This window comes from Salvelinus fontinalis, chromosome 5, assembly GCF_029448725.1.
Source record: "Salvelinus fontinalis isolate EN_2023a chromosome 5, ASM2944872v1, whole genome shotgun sequence".
NCBI classification, from domain to species: domain Eukaryota; kingdom Metazoa; phylum Chordata; class Actinopteri; order Salmoniformes; family Salmonidae; genus Salvelinus; species Salvelinus fontinalis.
The window spans coordinates 65523780-65545455 of NC_074669.1; the positions used below are offsets into that span (position 1 = coordinate 65523780).

Here is a 21676-nt window from a genome sequence, read left to right on the forward strand (position 1 = left end):
TTTGGTCACATACACATATTTAGCAGATGTTATTGGTCACATTTTAGCAGATGTTATTGGTCACATTTTAGCAGATGTTATTGGTCACATTTTAGCAGGTGTTATTGGTCACATTTTAGCAGATGTTATTGGTCACATTTTAGCAGGTGTTATTGCCGGTGTAGTGAAATGCTTGTGTTCCTAACTCCAACAGTGCAGTAGTATCTAACAATTCACCCATCTAAAAGTAAAATGAAATTAAGAAATATATAAATATTAGGATGAGCAATGTCGGAGTGGCATTGACTAAAATACAGTAGAATAGAATACAGTATATACAGATGAGATGAGTAAAACAGTATGTAAACATTATTATAGTGGCCAGTGATTCCATGTCTATGTATATAGTGCAGCAGCCTCTAAGGTGCAGGGTTGAGTAACCGGGTAGTAGCTGGCTAGTGATGGCTATTTAACAGTCTGATGGCCTTGAGATAGAAGCTGTTTTTCAGTCTCTCGGTCCCTGCTTTGATGCACCTGTACTGACCTCTCCTTCTGGATGATAGCGGGGTGAACAGGCAATGGCTCGGGTGGTTGTTGTCCTTGATGATCTTTATGGCCTTCCTGTGACATCGGGTGGTGTAGGTGTCCTGGAGGGCAGGTAGTTTGCCCCCGGTGATGCGTTGGGCAGACCTCACCACCCTCTGGAGAGCCCTGCAGTTGCCGTACCAGGTGGTGATACAGCCCGACAGGATGCTCTCAATTGTGCATCTGTAAAAGTTTTAGGGTTTTAGGGGCCAAGCCAAATTTCTTCAGCCTCCTGAACTTGAAGAGGCTCTGTTGCGCCTTCTTCACCACACTGTCTGTGAGGGTGAACCATTTCAGATTGTCAGTAATGTGTTCGCCGAGGAACTTGAAGTTTTAGGCCTACGTTCTACTGTATATAGACAGAGTATAGTGTTGTCATTGACTGGTTCCAGACACAATGTTCTAGATGTTCTGTTGGTCTAATCTGGCATGTTGACTTCTGGTTGGTCTAATCTGGCATGTTGACTTCTGGTTGGTCTAATCTAGCATGTTGACTTCTGGTTGGTCTAATCTGGCATGTTGAGCTCTGTTCTGGTTGGTCTAATCTGGCATGTTGACTTCTGGTTGGTCTAATCTGGCATGTTGAGCTCTGTTCTGGTTGGTCTAATCTGGCGTGTTGAGCTCTGTTCTGGTTGGTCTAATCTGGCGTGTTGAGCTCTGTTCTGGTTGGTCTAATCTGGCGTGTTGAGCTCTGTTCTGGTTGGTCTAATCTGGCGTGTTGAGCTCTGTTCTGGTTGGTCTAATCTGGCGTGTTGAGCTCTGTTCTGGTTGGTCTAATCTGGCGTGTTGAGCTCTGTTCTGGTTGGTCTAATCTGGCGTGTTGAGCTCTGTTCTGGTTGGTCTAATCTGGCATGTTGAGCTCTGTTCTGGTTGGTCTAATCTGGCATGTTGAGCTCTGTTCTGGTTGGTCTAATCTGGCATGTTGAGCTCTGTTCTGGTTGGTCTATTCTGGCGTGTTGAGCTCTGTTCTGGTTGGTCTAATCTGGCGTGTTGAGCTCTGTTCTGGTTGGTCTAATCTGGCGTGTTGAGCTCTGTTCTGGTTGGTCTAATCTGGCGTGTTGAGCTCTGGTTGGTCTAATCTGGCATGTTGAGCTCTGGTCTGGTTTAATCTGGCATGTTGAGCTCTGTTCTGGTTGGTCTAATCTAGCATGTTGAGCTCTGTTCTGGTTGGTCTAATCTAGTATGTTGAGCTCTGTTCTGGTTGGTCTAATCTGGCATGTTGAGCTCTGGTTGGTCTAATCTGGCATGTTGAGCTCTGGTCTGGTTTAATCTGGCATGTTGAGCTCTGTTCTGGTTGGTCTAGCATGTTGAGCTCTGGTTGGTCTAATCTAGCATGTTGAGCTCTGTTCTGGTTGGTCTAGCATGTTGAGCTCTGTTCTGGTTGGTCTAATCTGGCGTGTTGAGCTCTGTTCTGGTTGGTCTAATCTGGCATGTTGAGCTCTGTTCTGGTTGGTCTAATCTGGCATGTTGAGCTCTGTTCTGGTTGGTCTAATCTGGCATGTTGAGCTCTGTTCTGGTTGGTCTAATCTGGCGTGTTGAGCTCTGTTCTGGTTGGTCTAATCTGGCGTGTTGAGCTCTGTTCTGGTTGGTCTAATCTGGCATGTTGAGCTCTGGTTGGTCTAATCTGGCATGTTGAGCTCTGGTCTGGTTTAATCTGGCATGTTGAGCTCTGTTCTGGTCTGGTTTAATCTGGCATGTTGAGCTCTGTTCTGGTTGGTCTAATCTAGCATGTTGCGCTCTGTTCTGGTTGGTCTAATCTAGCATGTTGAGCTCTGTTCTGGTTGGTCTAATCTGGCATGTTGAGCTCTGGTTGGTCTAATCTGGCATGTTGAGCTCTGGTCTGGTTTAATCTGGCATGTTGAGCTCTGTTCTGGTTGGTCTAATCTAGCATGTTGAGCTCTGTTCTGGTTGGTCTAATCTAGCATGTTGAGCTCTGTTCTGGTTGGTCTAATCTGGCATGTTGAGCTCTGTTCTGGTTGGTCTAATCTACCATGTTGAGCTCTGTTCTGGTTGGTCTAGCATGTTGAGCTCTGTTCTGGTTGGTCTAATCTGGCATGTTGAGCTCTGTTCTGGTTGGTCTAGCATGTTGAGCTCTGGTTGGTCTAATCTAGCATGTTGAGCTCTGTTCTGGTTGGTCTAGCATGTTGAGCTCTGTTCTGGTTGGTCTAATCTGGCGTGTTGAGCTCTGTTCTGGTTGGTCTAATCTGGCATGTTGAGCTCTGTTCTGGTTGGTCTAATCTGGCATGTTGAGCTCTGTTCTGGTTGGTCTAATCTGGCATGTTGAGCTCTGTTCTGGTTGGTCTAATCTGGCATGTTGAGCTCTGTTCTGGTTGGTCTAATCTGGCATGTTGAGCTCTGTTCTGGTTGGTCTAATCTACCATGTTGAGCTCTGTTCTGGTTGGTCTAATCTGGCATGTTGAGCTCTGTTCTGGTTGGTCTAATCTGGCATGTTGAGCTCTGTTCTGGTTGGTCTAATCTGGCATGTTGAGCTCTGTTCTGGTTGGTCTAATCTGGCATGTTGAGCTCTGTTCTGGTTGGTCTAATCTACCATGTTGAGCTCTGTTCTGGTTGGTCTAGCATGTTGAGCTCTGTTCTGGTTGGTCTAGCATGTTGAGCTCTGTTCTGGTTGGTCTAATCTAGCGTGTTGAGCTCTGTTCTGGTTGGTCTAATCTACCATGTTGAGCTCTGGTTGGTCTAATCTAGCGTGTTGAGCTCTGTTCTGGTTGGTCTAATCTACCATGTTGAGCTCTGTTCTGGTTGGTCTAGCGTGTTGAGCTCTGTTCTGGTTGGTCTAATCTAGCGTGTTGAGCTCTGTTCTGGTTGGTCTAATCTGGCATGTTGAGCTCTGTTCTGGTTGATCTAATCTAGCATGTTGAGCTCTGTTCTGGTTGGTCTAGCATGTTGAGCTCTGTTCTGGTTGGTCTAGCATGTTGAGCTCTGTTCTGGTTGGTCTAAACTGGCGTGTTGAGCTCTGTTCTGGTTGGTCTAATCTGGCGTGTTGAGCTCTGTTCTGGTTGGTCTAATCTAGCATGTTGAGCTCTGTTCTGGTTGGTCTAATCTAGCATGTTGAGCTCTGTTCTGGTTGGTCTAATCTAGCATGTTGAGCTCTGTTCTGGTTGGTCTAATCTAGCATGTTGAGCTCTGTTCTGGTTGGTCTAATCTAGCATGTTGAGCTCTGTTCTGGTTGGTCTAATCTAGCATGTTGAGCTCTGTTCTGGTTGATCTAATCTAGCATGTTGAGCTCTGTTCTGGTTGATCTAGTCTAGCATGTTGAGCTCTGTTCTGGTTGATCTAGTCTAGCATGTTGAGCTCTGTTCTGGTTGGTCTAGCATGTTGAGCTCTGTTCTGGTTGGTCTAGCATGTTGAGCTCTGTTCTGGTTGGTCTAATCTGGCGTGTTGAGCTCTGTTCTGGTTGGTCTAATCTGGCGTGTTGAGCTCTGTTCTGGTTGGTCTAATCTGGCGTGTTGAGCTCTGTTCTGGTTGGTCTAATCTGGCGTGTTGAGCTCTGTTCTGGTTGGTCTAATCTGGCGTGTTGAGCTCTGTTCTGGTTGGTCTAATCTGGCGTGTTGAGCTCTGTTCTGGTTGGTCTAATCTGGCGTGTTGAGCTCTGTTCTGGTTGGTCTAATCTGGCGTGTTGAGCTCTGTTCTGGTTGGTCTAATCTGGCGTGTTGAGCTCTGTTCTGGTTGGTCTAATCTGGCGTGTTGAGCTCTGTTCTGGTTGGTCTAATCTGGCGTGTTGAGCTCTGTTCTGGTTGGTCTAATCTGGCGTGTTGAGCTCTGTTCTGGTTGGTCTAATCTGGCGTGTTGAGCTCTGTTCTGGTTGGTCTAATCTGGCGTGTTGAGCTCTGTTCTGGTTGGTCTAATCTGGCGTGTTGAGCTCTGTTCTGGTTGGTCTAATCTGGCGTGTTGAGCTCTGTTCTGGTTGGTCTAATCTGGCGTGTTGAGCTCTGTTCTGGTTGGTCTAATCTGGCGTGTTGAGCTCTGTTCTGGTTGGTCTAATCTGGCGTGTTGAGCTCTGTTCTGGTTGGTCTAATCTGGCGTGTTGAGCTCTGTTCTGGTTGGTCTAATCTGGCGTGTTGAGCTCTGTTCTGGTTGGTCTAATCTGGCGTGTTGAGCTCTGTTCTGGTTGGTCTAATCTGGCGTGTTGAGCTCTGTTCTGGTTGGTCTAATCTGGCGTGTTGAGCTCTGTTCTGGTTGGTCTAATCTGGCGTGTTGAGCTCTGTTCTGGTTGGTCTAATCTGGCGTGTTGAGCTCTGTTCTGGTTGGTCTAATCTGGCGTGTTGAGCTCTGTTCTGGTTGGTCTAATCTGGCGTGTTGAGCTCTGTTCTGGTTGGTCTAATCTGGCGTGTTGAGCTCTGTTCTGGTTGGTCTAATCTGGCGTGTTGAGCTCTGTTCTGGTTGGTCTAATCTGGCGTGTTGAGCTCTGTTCTGGTTGGTCTAATCTGACGTGTTGAGCTCTGTTCTGGTTGGTCTAATCTGGCGTGTTGAGCTCTGTTCTGGTTGGTCTAATCTGGCATGTTGAGCTCTGTTCTGGTTGGTCTAATCTGGCATGTTGAGCTCTGTTCTGGTTGGTCTAATCTGGCATGTTGAGCTCTGTTCTGGTTGGTCTAATCTGGCGTGTTGAGCTCTGTTCTGGTTGGTCTAATCTGGCGTGTTGAGCTCTGTTCTGGTTGGTCTAATCTGGCATGTTGAGCTCTGGTTGGTCTAATCTGGCATGTTGAGCTCTGGTCTGGTTTAATCTGGCATGTTGAGCTCTGTTCTGGTCTGGTTTAATCTGGCATGTTGAGCTCTGTTCTGGTTGGTCTAATCTAGCATGTTGAGCTCTGTTCTGGTTGGTCTAATCTAGCATGTTGAGCTCTGTTCTGGTTGGTCTAATCTGGCATGTTGAGCTCTGGTTGGTCTAATCTGGCATGTTGAGCTCTGGTCTGGTTTAATCTGGCATGTTGAGCTCTGTTCTGGTTGGTCTAATCTAGCATGTTGAGCTCTGTTCTGGTTGGTCTAATCTAGCATGTTGAGCTCTGTTCTGGTTGGTCTAATCTGGCATGTTGAGCTCTGTTCTGGTTGGTCTAATCTACCATGTTGAGCTCTGTTCTGGTTGGTCTAGCATGTTGAGCTCTGTTCTGGTTGGTCTAATCTGGCATGTTGAGCTCTGTTCTGGTTGGTCTAGCATGTTGAGCTCTGGTTGGTCTAATCTAGCATGTTGAGCTCTGTTCTGGTTGGTCTAGCATGTTGAGCTCTGTTCTGGTTGGTCTAATCTGGCGTGTTGAGCTCTGTTCTGGTTGGTCTAATCTGGCATGTTGAGCTCTGTTCTGGTTGGTCTAATCTGGCATGTTGAGCTCTGTTCTGGTTGGTCTAATCTGGCATGTTGAGCTCTGTTCTGGTTGGTCTAATCTGGCATGTTGAGCTCTGTTCTGGTTGGTCTAATCTGGCATGTTGAGCTCTGTTCTGGTTGGTCTAATCTACCATGTTGAGCTCTGTTCTGGTTGGTCTAATCTGGCATGTTGAGCTCTGTTCTGGTTGGTCTAATCTGGCATGTTGAGCTCTGTTCTGGTTGGTCTAATCTGGCATGTTGAGCTCTGTTCTGGTTGGTCTAATCTGGCATGTTGAGCTCTGTTCTGGTTGGTCTAATCTACCATGTTGAGCTCTGTTCTGGTTGGTCTAGCATGTTGAGCTCTGTTCTGGTTGGTCTAGCATGTTGAGCTCTGTTCTGGTTGGTCTAATCTAGCGTGTTGAGCTCTGTTCTGGTTGGTCTAATCTACCATGTTGAGCTCTGGTTGGTCTAATCTAGCGTGTTGAGCTCTGTTCTGGTTGGTCTAATCTACCATGTTGAGCTCTGTTCTGGTTGGTCTAGCGTGTTGAGCTCTGTTCTGGTTGGTCTAATCTAGCGTGTTGAGCTCTGTTCTGGTTGGTCTAATCTGGCATGTTGAGCTCTGTTCTGGTTGATCTAATCTAGCATGTTGAGCTCTGTTCTGGTTGGTCTAGCATGTTGAGCTCTGTTCTGGTTGGTCTAGCATGTTGAGCTCTGTTCTGGTTGGTCTAAACTGGCGTGTTGAGCTCTGTTCTGGTTGGTCTAATCTAGCATGTTGAGCTCTGTTCTGGTTGGTCTAATCTAGCATGTTGAGCTCTGTTCTGGTTGGTCTAATCTAGCATGTTGAGCTCTGTTCTGGTTGGTCTAATCTAGCATGTTGAGCTCTGTTCTGGTTGGTCTAATCTAGCATGTTGAGCTCTGTTCTGGTTGGTCTAATCTAGCATGTTGAGCTCTGTTCTGGTTGATCTAATCTAGCATGTTGAGCTCTGTTCTGGTTGATCTAATCTAGCATGTTGAGCTCTGTTCTGGTTGGTCTAGCATGTTGAGCTCTGTTCTGGTTGGTCTAGCATGTTGAGCTCTGTTCTGGTTGGTCTAATCTGGCGTGTTGAGCTCTGTTCTGGTTGGTCTAATCTGGCGTGTTGAGCTCTGTTCTGGTTGGTCTAATCTGGCGTGTTGAGCTCTGTTCTGGTTGGTCTAATCTGGCGTGTTGAGCTCTGTTCTGGTTGGTCTAATCTGGCGTGTTGAGCTCTGTTCTGGTTGGTCTAATCTGGCGTGTTGAGCTCTGTTCTGGTTGGTCTAATCTGGCGTGTTGAGCTCTGTTCTGGTTGGTCTAATCTGGCGTGTTGAGCTCTGTTCTGGTTGGTCTAATCTGGCGTGTTGAGCTCTGTTCTGGTTGGTCTAATCTGGCGTGTTGAGCTCTGTTCTGGTTGGTCTAATCTGGCGTGTTGAGCTCTGTTCTGGTTGGTCTAATCTGGCGTGTTGAGCTCTGTTCTGGTTGGTCTAATCTGGCGTGTTGAGCTCTGTTCTGGTTGGTCTAATCTGGCGTGTTGAGCTCTGTTCTGGTTGGTCTAATCTGGCGTGTTGAGCTCTGTTCTGGTTGGTCTAATCTGGCGTGTTGAGCTCTGTTCTGGTTGGTCTAATCTGGCGTGTTGAGCTCTGTTCTGGTTGGTCTAATCTGGCGTGTTGAGCTCTGTTCTGGTTGGTCTAATCTGGCGTGTTGAGCTCTGTTCTGGTTGGTCTAATCTGGCGTGTTGAGCTCTGTTCTGGTTGGTCTAATCTGGCGTGTTGAGCTCTGTTCTGGTTGGTCTAATCTGGCGTGTTGAGCTCTGTTCTGGTTGGTCTAATCTGGCGTGTTGAGCTCTGTTCTGGTTGGTCTAATCTGGCGTGTTGAGCTCTGTTCTGGTTGGTCTAATCTGGCGTGTTGAGCTCTGTTCTGGTTGGTCTAATCTGGCGTGTTGAGCTCTGTTCTGGTTGGTCTAATCTGGCGTGTTGAGCTCTGTTCTGGTTGGTCTAATCTGGCGTGTTGAGCTCTGTTCTGGTTGGTCTAATCTGGCGTGTTGAGCTCTGTTCTGGTTGGTCTAATCTGGCGTGTTGAGCTCTGTTCTGGTTGGTCTAATCTGGCGTGTTGAGCTCTGTTCTGGTTGGTCTAATCTGGCGTGTTGAGCTCTGTTCTGGTTGGTCTAATCTGGCGTGTTGAGCTCTGTTCTGGTTGGTCTAATCTGGCGTGTTGAGCTCTGTTCTGGTTGGTCTAATCTGACGTGTTGAGCTCTGTTCTGGTTGGTCTAATCTGCCGTGTTGAGCTCTGTTCTGGTTGGTTTAATCTGGCGTGTTGAGCTCTGTTCTGGTTGGTCTAAACTGGCGTGTTGAGCTCTGGTTGGTTGGTCTAATCTGGCGTGTTGAGCTCTGTTCTGGTTGGTCTAATCTGGCGTGTTGAGGTCTGTTCTGGTTGGTCTAATCTGGCGTGTTGAGGTCTGTTCTTGTTGGTCTAATCTGGCGTGTTGAGGTCTGTTCTTGTTGGTCTAATCTGGCGTGTTGAGCTCTGTTCTGGCTGGTCTAATCTACCGTGTTGAGCTCTGTTCTGGTTGGTCTAATCTGGCATGTTGAGCTCTGTTCTGGTCTAATCTTTCGTGTTGAGCTCTGGTTGGTCTAATCTGGCATGTTGAGTTCTGTTCTGGTTGGTCTAATCTGGCATGTTGAGCTCTGGTCTGGTTGGTCTAATCTGGCATGTTGAGCTCTGTACTGGTTGGTCTAATCTGGCATGTTGAGCTCTGGTTGGTCTAATCTGGCGTGTTGAGCTCTGTTCTGGTTGGTCTAATCTGGCATGTTGAGATCTGGTCTGGTTGGTCTAATCTGGCATGTTGAGCTCTGGTCTGGTTGGTCTAATCTGGCATGTTGAGCTCTGGTCTAGGTTGGTCTAATCTGGCATGTTGAGCTCTGGTTGGTCTAATCTGGCATGTTGAGCTCTGGTCTGGTTGGTCTAATCTGGCATGTTGAGCTCTGGTTGGTCTAATCTGGAGTGTTGAGCTCTGGTTGGTCTAATCTGGCATGTTGAGCTCTGTTCTGGTTGGTCTAATCTGGCGTGTTGAGCTCTGTTCTGATTGGTCTAATCTGGTATGTTGAGCTCTGTTCTGGTTGGTCTAATCTGGCATGTTGAGATCTGGTCTGGTTGGTCTAATCTGGCATGTTGAGCTCTGTTCTGATTGGTCTAATCTGGCATGTTGAGCTCTGTTCTGGCTGGTCTAATCTGGCCTGTTGAGCTCTGTTCTGGTTGGTCTAATCTGGCATGTTGAGCTCTGGTCTAGTTGGTCTAATCTGGCATGTTGAGCTCTGGTTGGTCTAATCTGGCATGTTGAGCTCTGGTCTGGTTGGTCTAATCTGGCATGTTGAGCTCTGGTCTAGGTTGGTCTAATCTGGCATGTTGAGCTCTGGTTGGTCTAATCTGGCATGTTGAGCTCTGGTCTGGTTGGTCTAATCTGGCATGTTGAGCTCTGGTTGGTCTAATCTGGAGTGTTGAGCTCTGGTTGGTCTAATCTGGCATGTTGAGCTCTGTTCTGGTTGGTCTAATCTGGCGTGTTGAGCTCTGTTCTGGTTGGTCTAATCTGGCATGTTGAGCTCTGGTTGGTTGGTCTAATCTGGCATGTTGAGCTCTGGTCTGGTTGGTCTAATCTGGCATGTTGAGCTCTGGTCTGGTTGGTTTAATCTGGCATGTTGAGCTCTGTTCTGGTTGGTCTAGTCTGGCATGTTGAGCTCTGGTTGGTCTAATCTGGCATGTTGAGCTCTGGTCTGGTTGGTCTAATCTGGCATGTTGAGCTCTGGTTGGTTGGTCTAATCTGGCATGTTGAGCTCTGGTCTGGTTGGTCTAATCTGGTGTGTTGAGGTCTGTTCTGGCTGGTCTAATCTGGAATGTTGAGCTCTGGTCTGGTTGGTCTAATCTGGCATGTTGAGCTCTGTTCTGGTTGGTCTAATCTAGCATGTTGAGCTCTGTTCTGGCTGGTCTAATCTGGCATGTTGAGCTCTGGTTGGTTGGTCTAATCTGGCATGTGGAGCTCTGGTCTGGTTGGTCTAATCTGGCATGTTGAGCTCTGTTCTTGTTGGTCTAATCTAGCATGTTGAGCTCTGGTTGGTTGGTCTAATCTGGCATGTTGAGCTCTGGTTGGTTGGTCTAATCTGGCATGTTGAGCTCTGTTCTGGTTGGTCTAATCTGGCGTGTTGAGTTCTGTTCTGGTTGGTCTAATCTGGCGTGTTGAGCTCTGTTCTGGTTGGTCTAATCTGGCATGTTGAGCTCTGTTCTGGTTGGTCTAATCTGGCATGTTGAGCTCTGTTCTGGTTGGTCTAATCTGGTATGTTGAGCTCTGTTCTGGTTGGTCTAATCTGGCATGTTGAGCTCTGGTCTGGTTGGTCTAATCTGGCATGTTGAGCTCTGGTCTGGTTGGTCTAATCTGGCATGTTGAGCTCTGGTCTGGTTGGTCTAATCTGGCATGTTGAGCTCTGTTCTGGTTGGTCTAATCTGGCATGTTGAGCTCTGGTCTGGTTGGTCTAATCTGGCATGTTGAGCTCTGTTCTGGTTGGTCTAATCTGGCATGTTGAGCTCTGTTCTGGTTGGTCTAATCTGGCATGTTGAGCTCTGTTCTGGTTGGTCTAATCTGGCATGTTGAGCTCTGTTCTGGTTGGTCTAATCTGGCATGTTGAGCTCTGGTCTAGGTGGTCTAATCTGGCATGTTGAGCTCTGGTCTAGGTGGTCTAATCTGGCATGTTGAGCTCTGGTCTGGTTGGTCTAATCTGGCATGTTGAGCTCTGGTTGGTCTAATCTGGCATGTTGAGCTCTGTTCTAGGTGGTCTAATCTGGCATGTTGAGCTCTGGTTGGTCTAATCTGGCATGTTGAGCTCTGGTTGGTCTAATCTGGCATGTTGAGCTCTGTTCTGGTTGGTCTAATCTGGCATGTTGAGCTCTGTTCTGGTTGGTCTAATCTGGCATGTTGAGCTCTGTTCTGGTTGGTCTAATCTGGCATGTTGAGCTCTGTTCTGGTTGGTCTAATCTGGCATGTTGAGCTCTGTTCTGGTTGGTCTAATCTGGCATGTTGAGCTCTGTTCTGGTTGGTCTAATCTGGCATGTTGAGCTCTGTTCTGGTTGGTCTAATCTGGCATGTTGAGCTCTGTTCTGGTTGGTCTAATCTGGCGTGTTGAGCTCTGGTTGGTTGGTCTAATCTGGCATGTTGAGCTCTAGTCTGGTTGGTCTAATCTGGCATGTTGAGCTCTGTTCTGGTTGGTCTAATCTGGCATGTTGAGCTTTGTTCTGGTTGGTCTAATCTGGCATGTTGAGCTCTGTTCTGGTTGGTCTAATCTGGCATGTTGAGCTCTGTTCTGGTTGGTCTAATCTGGCATGTTGAGCTCTGGTCTAGGTGGTCTAATCTGGCATGTTGAGCTCTGTTCTGGTTGGTCTAATCTGGCATGTTGAGCTCTGTTCTGGTTGGTCTAATCTGGCATGTTGAGCTCTGGTCTAGGTGGTCTAATCTGGCATGTTGAGCTCTGTTCTGGTTGGTCTAATCTGGCATGTTGAGCTCTGTTCTGGTTGGTCTAATCTGGCATGTTGAGCTCTGTTCTGGTTGGTCTGTAGAGACTGATAGGAAACCTTCCTGTTAATGTGCTGATTGACTGCGCTGTGTGTTGCAGGTGCTCAGTGGGCTGGGGGTGTGTGGTAGCTGGCGCTTCGTGGATGTGCTGGGGCTGGAGGATGAGGGAGTGTCTTCAGTACCTTCTCCCAGCTGCGCCCTCATGCTGCTCTTCCCCCTGACTCAACAGGTAACCGTTGCTCTAGCGATATCTTCATTGATGCGTTGGAGTTTTGTTGTGCAGTGATGTGGAGCAGCATTTCCCAAACTCTGTTCTGGGGTCTCCAAGGTGATGCACATTTGAGTTTTGTTTCTCTGGTAGTTTGAGTTGATTATTTGAATTCTCTGTGGGGTACTAGGGGCAAAACCCAAAATGTGCAGCCCTTGGGGTCCCAGGACACTAAACCTCACCCTTGGGGTCCCGGGACGCTAAACCTCACCCTTGGGGTCCCGGGACGCTAAACCTCACCCTTGGGGTCCCGGGACGCTAAACCTCACCCTTGGCGTCCCGGGACGCTAAACCTCACCCTTGGCGTCCCGGGACGCTAAACCTCACCCTTGGCGTCCCGGGACGCTAAACCTCACCCTTGGCGTCCCGGGACGCTAAACCTCACCCTTGGCGTCCCGGGACGCTAAACCTCACCCTTGGCGTCCCGGGACGCTAAACCTCACCCTTGGCGTCCCGGGACGCTAAACCTCACCCTTGGCGTCCCGGGACGCTAAACCTCACCCTTGGCGTCCCGGGACGCTAAACCTCACCCTTGGCGTCCCGGGACGCTAAACCTCACCCTTGGCGTCCCGGGACGCTAAACCTCACCCTTGGCGTCCCGGGACGCTAAACCTCACCCTTGGCGTCCCGGGACGCTAAACCTCACCCTTGGCGTCCCGGGACGCTAAACCTCACCCTTGGCGTCCCGGGACGCTAAACCTCACCCTTGGCGTCCCGGGACGCTAAACCTCACCCTTGGGGTCCCGGGACGCTAAACCTCACCCTTGGGGTCCCGGGACGCTAAGCCTCACCCTTGGGGTCCCGGGACGCTAAGCCTCACCCTTGGGGTCCCGGGACGCTAAGCCTCACCCTTGGGGTCCCGGGACGCTAAGCCTCACCCTTGGGGTCCCGGGACGCTAAGCCTCACCCTTGGGGTCCCGGGACGCTAAGCCTCACCCTTGGGGTCCCGGGACGCTAAGCCTCACCCTTGGGGTCCCGGGACGCTAAGCCTCACCCTTGGGGTCCCGGGACGCTAAGCCTCACCCATGGGGTCCCGGGACGCTAAGCCTCACCCATGGGGTCCCGGGACGCTAAGCCTCACCCATGGGGTCCCGGGACGCTAAACCTCACCCATGGTGTCCCGGGACGCTAAATCTCACCCTTGGGATCCCGGGACGCTAAACCTCACCCTTGGGGTCCCAGGACCGAGTTTGAGAGACTCTGATGTAGCATGATGTTGATGATAAAGGCGTGTGTTTCAGCACGAGTCGTTCCGGCAGCAGCAGGCTGGGAAGGTGTCTGGGGAAACTGACCTCTACTTCCTGAAACAGACGGTGGTCAACTCCTGTGGCACCGTGGCTCTGCTGCACGCAGTCGCCAACAACCCCACCCACATAGAGTATGGTGAGTAGAAACTGGCCCTGCATGGAGCCAAGATGGAGGGGGGGATGTCGAATACCCATACTTGCGTTCAGAATAGTGGGCTGATTCAGACATGGCCAGTGTGTAGTTTTAGTTAGTAGCAGGGAAGCCAAAGCCAGATCCAGACCAGTGTGTAGTTTTAGTTAGTAGCAGGGAAGCCAAAGCCAGATCCAGACCAGTGTGTAGTTTTAGTTAGTAGCAGGGAAGCCAAAGCCAGATCCAGACCAGTGTGTAGTTTTAGTTAGTAGCAGGGAAGCCAAAGCCAGATCCAGACCAGTGTGTAGTTTTAGTTAGTAGCAGGGAAGCCAAAGCCAGATCCAGACCAGTGTGTAGTTTTAGTTAGTAGCAGGGAAGCCAGATCCAGACCAGTGTGTAGTTTTAGTTAGTAGCAGGGAAGCCAGATTCAGACCAGTGTGTAGTTTTAGTTAGTAGCAGGGAAGCCAGATTCAGACCAGTGTGTCGTTTTAGTTAGTAGCAGGGAAGCCAGATTCAGACCAGTGTGTCGTTTTAGTTAGTAGCAGGGAAGCCAGATTCAGACCAGTGTGTAGTTTTAGTTAGTAGCAGGGAAGCCAGATCCAGACCAGTGTGTAGTTTTAGTTAGTAGCAGGGAAGCCAGATCCAGACCAGTGTGTAGTTTTAGTTAGTAGCAGGGAAGCCAGATCCAGACCAGTGTGTAGTTTTAGTTAGTAGCAGGGAAGCCAGATCCAGACCAGTGTGTAGTTTTAGTTAGTAGCAGGGAAGCCAGATCCAGACCAGTGTGTAGTTTTAGTTAGTAGCAGGGAAGCCAGATCCAGACCAGTGTGTAGTTTTAGTTAGTAGCAGGGAAGCCAGATCCAGACCAGTGTGTAGTTTTAGTTAGTAGCAGGGAAGCCAGATCCAGACCAGTGTGTAGTTTTAGTTAGTAGCAGGGAAGCCAGATCCAGACCAGTGTGTAGTTTTAGTTAGTAGCAGGGAAGCCAGATCCAGACCAGTGTGTAGTTTTAGTTAGTAGCAGGGAAGCCAGATCCAGACCAGTGTGTAGTTTTAGTTAGTAGCAGGGAAGCCAGATCCAGACCAGTGTGTAGTTTTAGTTAGTAGCAGGGAAGCCAGATCCAGACCAGTGTGTAGTTTTAGTTAGTAGCAGGGAAGCCAGATCCAGACCAGTGTGTAGTTTTAGTTAGTAGCAGGGAAGCCAGATCCAGACCAGTGTGTAGTTTTAGTTAGTAGCAGGGAAGCCAGATCCAGACCAGTGTGTAGTTTTAGTTAGTAGCAGGGAAGCCAGATCCAGACCAGTGTGTAGTTTTAGTTAGTAGCAGGGAAGCCAGATCCAGACCAGTGTGTAGTTTTAGTTAGTAGCAGGGAAGCCAGATCCAGACCAGTGTGTAGTTTTAGTTAGTAGCAGGGAAGCCAGATCCAGACCAGTGTGTAGTTTTAGTTAGTAGCAGGGAAGCCAGATCCAGACCAGTGTGTAGTTTTAGTTAGTAGCAGGGAAGCCAGATCCAGACCAGTGTGTAGTTTTAGTTAGTAGCAGGGAAGCCAGATCCAGACCAGTGTGTAGTTTTAGTTAGTAGCAGGGAAGCCAGATCCAGACCAGTGTGTAGTTTTAGTTAGTAGCAGGGAAGCCAGATCCAGACCAGTGTGTAGTTTTAGTTAGTAGCAGGGAAGCCAGATCCAGACCAGTGTGTAGTTTTAGTTAGTAGCAGGGAAGCCGGATCCAGACCAGTGTGTAGTTTTAGTTAGTAGCAGGGAAGCCGGATCCAGACCAGTGTGTAGTTTTAGTTAGTAGCAGGGAAGCCGGATCCAGACCAGTGTGTAGTTTTAGTTAGTAGCAGGGAAGCCAGATCCAGACCAGTGTGTAGTTTTAGTTAGTAGCAGGGAAGCCGGATCCAGACCAGTGTGTAACAGCTCTGTCTCTGTGCCAGATGGTGACTCTGCTCTGAAGAAGTTTCTAGATGAGACGGCTAACATGACCCCCGCCCAGCGAGCCACACACCTGGAGAACAACCAGGTAGCACACACACACACACCTGGAGAACAACCAGGTAACACACACACACACACACCTGGAGAACAACCAGGTAACACACACACACACACACACACACCTGGAGAACAACCAGGTAACACACACACACACACCTGGAGAACAACCAGGTAACACACACACACACACCTGGAGAACAACCAGGTAACACACACACACACACCTGGAGAACAACCAGGTAACACACACACACACACACCTGGAGAACAACCAGGTAACACACACACACACACACACACACACCTGGAGAACAACCAGGTAACACACACACACCTGGAGAACAACCAGTTAACACACACACACCTGGACAACAACCAGTTAACACACACACACACACACACACACACACACACACACACACCTGGACAACAACCAGGTAACACACACACACACACACACCTGGACAACAACCAGGTAACACACACACACACCTGGACAACAACCAGGTAACACACACACACACACACACCTGGAGAACAACCAGGTAACACACACACACACACACCTGGAGAACAACCAGGTAACACACACACACACACACACCTGGAGAACAACCAGGTAACACACACACACACACACACCTGGAGAACAACCAGGTAACACACACACACACACACACCTGGAGAACAACCAGGTAACACACACACACACACACACCTGGAGAACAACCAGGTAACACACACACACACACACACCTGGAGAACAACCAGGTAACACACACACACACACACACCTGGAGAACAACCAGGTAACACACACACACACACACACCTGGAGAACAACCAGGTAACACACACACACACACACCTGGAGAACAACCAGTTAACACACACACACACACACACCTGGAGAACAACCAGTTAACACACACACACCTGGAGAACAACCAGGTAACACACACACACCTGGAGAACAACCAGGTAACACACACACACCTGGAGAACAACCAGGTAACACACACACACCTGGAGAACAACCAGGTAACACACACACACCTGGAGAACAACCAGGTAACACACACAAACACACCTGGAGAACAACCAGGTAACACACACACACACACCTGGAGAACAACCAGTTAACACACACACACACACACACCTGGAGAACAACCAGTTAACACACACACACACACCTGGAGAACAACCAGTTAACACACACACACCTGGAGAACAACCAGGTAACACACACACACACACACACACACACACCTGGAGAACAACCAGTTAACACACACACACACACCTGGAGAACAACCAGTTAACACACACACACACACCTGGAGAACAACCAGTTAACACACACACACACACCTGGAGAACAACCAGTTAACACACACACACCTGGAGCACAACCAGGTAACACACACACACACACACACACACACACACACACACACACACACACACACACACACACACCTGGAGAACAACCAGGTAACACACACACACACCTGGAGAACAACCAGGTAACACACACACACACCTGGAGAACAACCAGGTAACACACACACACACCTGGAGAACAACCAGGTAACACACACACACACCTGGAGAACAACCAGGTAACACACACACACACCTGGAGAACAACCAGGTAACACACACACACACCTGGAGAACAACCAGGTAACACACACACACCTGGAGAACAACCAGGTAACACACACACACACACACACACCTGGAGAACAACCAGTTAACACACACACACACACACACCTGGAGAACAACCAGTTAACACACACACACACACACACACACACACACACACACCTGGAGAACAACCAGTTAACACACACACACCTGGAGAACAACCAGGTAACACACACACACACACACACACACACACACACACACCTGGAGAACAACCAGTTAACACACACACACACACACACACACACACACCTGGAGAACAACCAGTTAACACACACACACCTGGAGAACAACCAGTTAACACACACACACACACCTGGAGAACAACCAGTTAACACACACACACCTGGAGAACAACCAGGTAACACACACACACACACACACACACACACACACACACACACACACACACACACACACACACACACACCTGGAGAACAACCAGGTAACACACACACACCTGGAGAACAACCAGGTAACACACACACACCTGGAGAACAACCAGGTAACACACACGCACACACACACCTGGAGAACAACCAGTTAACACACACACACACACACACACACACCTGGAGAACAACCAGTTAACACACACACACACACACCTGGAGAACAACCAGTTAACACACACACACACACACCTGGAGAACAACCAGTTAACACACACCCACACACACACACCTGGAGAACAACCAGTTAACACACACACACACACACACACACCTGGAGAACAACCAGTTAACACACACACACACACACACACACACCTGGAGAACAACCAGTTAACACACACACACACACACACCTGGAGAACAACCAGTTAACACACACACACACACACACACACACACACACACACACACACACACACACACCTGGAGAACAACCAGTTACACACACACACACACACACACACACACACACACACCTGGAGAACAACCAGTTAACACACACACACACACACACACACACCTGGAGAACAACCAGTTAACACACACACACACACACACACACACACACCTGGAGAACAACCAGTTAACACACACACACACACACACACACACCTGGAGAACAACCAGTTAACACACACACACACACACACACACACACCTGGAGAACAACCAGTTAACACACACACACACACACACCTGGAGAACAACCAGTTAACACACACACACACCTGGAGAACAACCAGTTAACACACACACACACACACACACCTGGAGAACAACCAGTTAACACACACACACACACACACACACCTGGAGAACAACCAGTTAACACACACACACACACCTGGAGAACAACCAGTTAACACACACACACACACACACACACACACACACACACACACACACCTGGAGAACAACCAGTTAACACACACACACACACCTGGAGAACAACCAGTTAACACACACACACACACACACCTGGAGAACAACCAGTTAACACACACACACACACACACCTGGAGAACAACCAGTTAACACACACACACACACACACACACCTGGAGAACAACCAGTTAACACACACACACACACACACACACCTGGAGAACAACCAGTTAACACACACACACACACCTGGAGAACAACCAGTTAACACACACACACACACACACACACACACACACACACACACACACACCTGGAGAACAACCAGTTAACACACACACACACACACACACACACACACACACACACACACCTGGAGAACAACCAGTTAACACACACACACACACCTGGAGAACAACCAGTTAACACACACACACACACCTGGAGAACAACCAGTTAACACACACACACACACCTGGAGAACAACCAGTTAACACACACACACACACACCTGGAGAACAACCAGTTAACACACACACACACACACCTGGAGAACAACCAGTTAACACACACACACACACACCTGGAGAACAACCAGTTAACACACACACACACACACACCTGGAGAACAACCAGTTAACACACACACACACACACCTGGAGAACAACCAGTTAACACACACACACACACACCTGGAGAACAACCAGTTAACACACACACACACACACCTGGAGAACAACCAGTTAACACACACACACACACACACCTGGAGAACAACCAGTTAACACACACACACACACACACACCTGGAGAACAACCAGTTAACACACACACACACACACACACCTGGAGAACAACCAGTTAACACACACACACACACACACACCTGGAGAACAACCAGTTAACACACACACACACACACACACCTGGAGAACAACCAGTTAACACACACACACACACACACACACACACACACACCTGGAGAACAACCAGTTAACACACACACACACACACACACACACACACACACACACACACACACCTGGAGAACAACCAGTTAACACACACACACACACACACACACACACACACACACCTGGAGAACAACCAGTTAACACACACCCACACACACACACCTGGAGAACAACCAGTTAACACACACACACACACACACACACACACACACACACCTGGAGAACAACCAGTTAACACACACACACACACACACACACCTGGAGAACAACCAGTTACACACACACACACACACACACACCTGGAGAACAACCAGTTACACACACACACACACACACACACACCTGGAGAACAACCAGTTAACACACACACACACACACACACACCTGGAGAACAACCAGTTAACACACACACACACACACACACCTGGAGAACAACCAGTTAACACACACACACACCTGGAGAACAACCAGTTAACACACACACACACACACACACACACACACACACACACACACACACACACACACACCTGGAGAACAACCAGTTAACACACACACACACACACACACACACCTGGAGAACAACCAGTTAACACACACACACACACCTGGAGAACAACCAGTTAACACACACACACACACCTGGAGAACAACCAGTTAACACACACACACACACCTGGAGAACAACCAGTTAACACACACACACACACACACACACACACACACACCTGGAGAACAACCAGTTACACACACACACACACACACACCTGGAGAACAACCAGTTAACACACACACACACACACACACACCTGGAGAACAACCAGTTAACACACACACACACACACACACACACACACACCTGGAGAACAACCAGTTAACACACACACACACACACACACACACCTGGAGAACAACCAGTTAACACACACACACACACACACACACCTGGAGAACAACCAGTTAACACACACACACACACACCTGGAGAACAACCAGTTAACACACACACACACACACCTGGAGAACAACCAGTTAACACACACACACACACACACCTGGAGAACAACCAGTTAACACACACACACACACACACCTGGAGAACAACCAGTTAACACACACACACACACACACCTGGAGAACAACCAGTTAACACACACACACACACACACCTGGAGAACAACCAGTTAACACACACACACACACACACACCTGGAGAACAACCAGTTACACACACACACACCTGGAGAACAACCAGTTAACACACACACACACACACACACACACACACACACACACACACACACACACACCTGGAGAACAACCAGTTAACACACACACACACACACACACCTGGAGAACAACCAGTTAACACACACACACACACACACACCTGGAGAACAACCAGTTAACACACACACACACACACACACCTGGAGAACAACCAGTTAACACACACCACACACACACACACCTGGAGAACAACCAGTTAACACACACACACACACACACACCTGGAGAACAACCAGTTAACACACACACACACACACACACCTGGAGAACAACCAGTTAACACACACACACACACACACACACCTGGAGAACAACCAGTTACACACACACACACACACACACACACACCTGGAGAACAACCAGTTAACACACACACACACACACACACACCTGGAGAACAACCAGTTAACACACACACACACACACACACCTGGAGAACAACCAGTTAACACACACACACACACACACACCTGGAGAACAACCAGTTAACACACACACACACACACACACCTGGAGAACAACCAGTTAACACACACACACACACACACACACCTGGAGAACAACCAGTTAACACACACACACACACACACACACACCTGGAGAACAACCAGTTAACACACACACACACACACACCTGGAGAACAACCAGTTAACACACACACACACACACACACCTGGAGAACAACCAGTTAACACACACACACACACACACACCTGGAGAACAACCAGTTAACACACACACACACACACACACCTGGAGAACAACCAGTTAACACACACACACACACACACACCTGGAGAACAACCAGTTAACACACACACACACACACACACCTGGAGAACAACCAGTTAACACACACACACACACACACACCTGGAGAACAACCAGTTAACACACACACACACACACACACCTGGAGAACAACCAGTTAACACACACACACACACACACACCTGGAGAACAACCAGTTAACACACACACACACACCACACACCTGGAGAACAACCAGTTAACACACACACACACACACACCGACACACACACACACACACACCTGGAGAACAACCAGTTAACACACACACACACACACACACACCTGGAGAACAACCAGTTAACACACACACACACACCACACACACCTGGAGAACAACCAGTTAACACACACACACACACACACACACCTGGAGAACAACCAGTTAACACACACACACACACACACACACACCTGGAGAACAACCAGTTAACACACACACACACACACACACCTGGAGAACAACCAGT

The 21676-nt window shown here is 48.7% G+C and overlaps 1 protein-coding gene and 1 long non-coding RNA gene across 2 annotated transcripts in view; both read left to right on the top strand.

Annotated features, from left to right (window-relative positions):
* The window catches only part of LOC129856039 (ubiquitin carboxyl-terminal hydrolase isozyme L1-like), a 55260-nt gene that overhangs the window by 933 nt on the left and 32651 nt on the right, over positions 1–21676 (top strand). Inside the window, exons 3-5 of the mRNA XM_055924174.1 lie at positions 11543–11671; positions 12952–13093; positions 15013–15098. Of these exons, the coding sequence (XP_055780149.1) occupies positions 11543–11671; positions 12952–13093; positions 15013–15098 (357 nt within the window). The remainder of the gene's footprint in view (positions 1–11542; positions 11672–12951; positions 13094–15012; positions 15099–21676) is intronic.
* On the top strand, positions 8509–9968 carry LOC129856041 (uncharacterized). The gene is made up of 4 exons (XR_008759604.1): positions 8509–8774; positions 8805–8872; positions 9198–9265; positions 9296–9968. It is a non-coding gene; the product is annotated as an uncharacterized LOC129856041 (long non-coding RNA).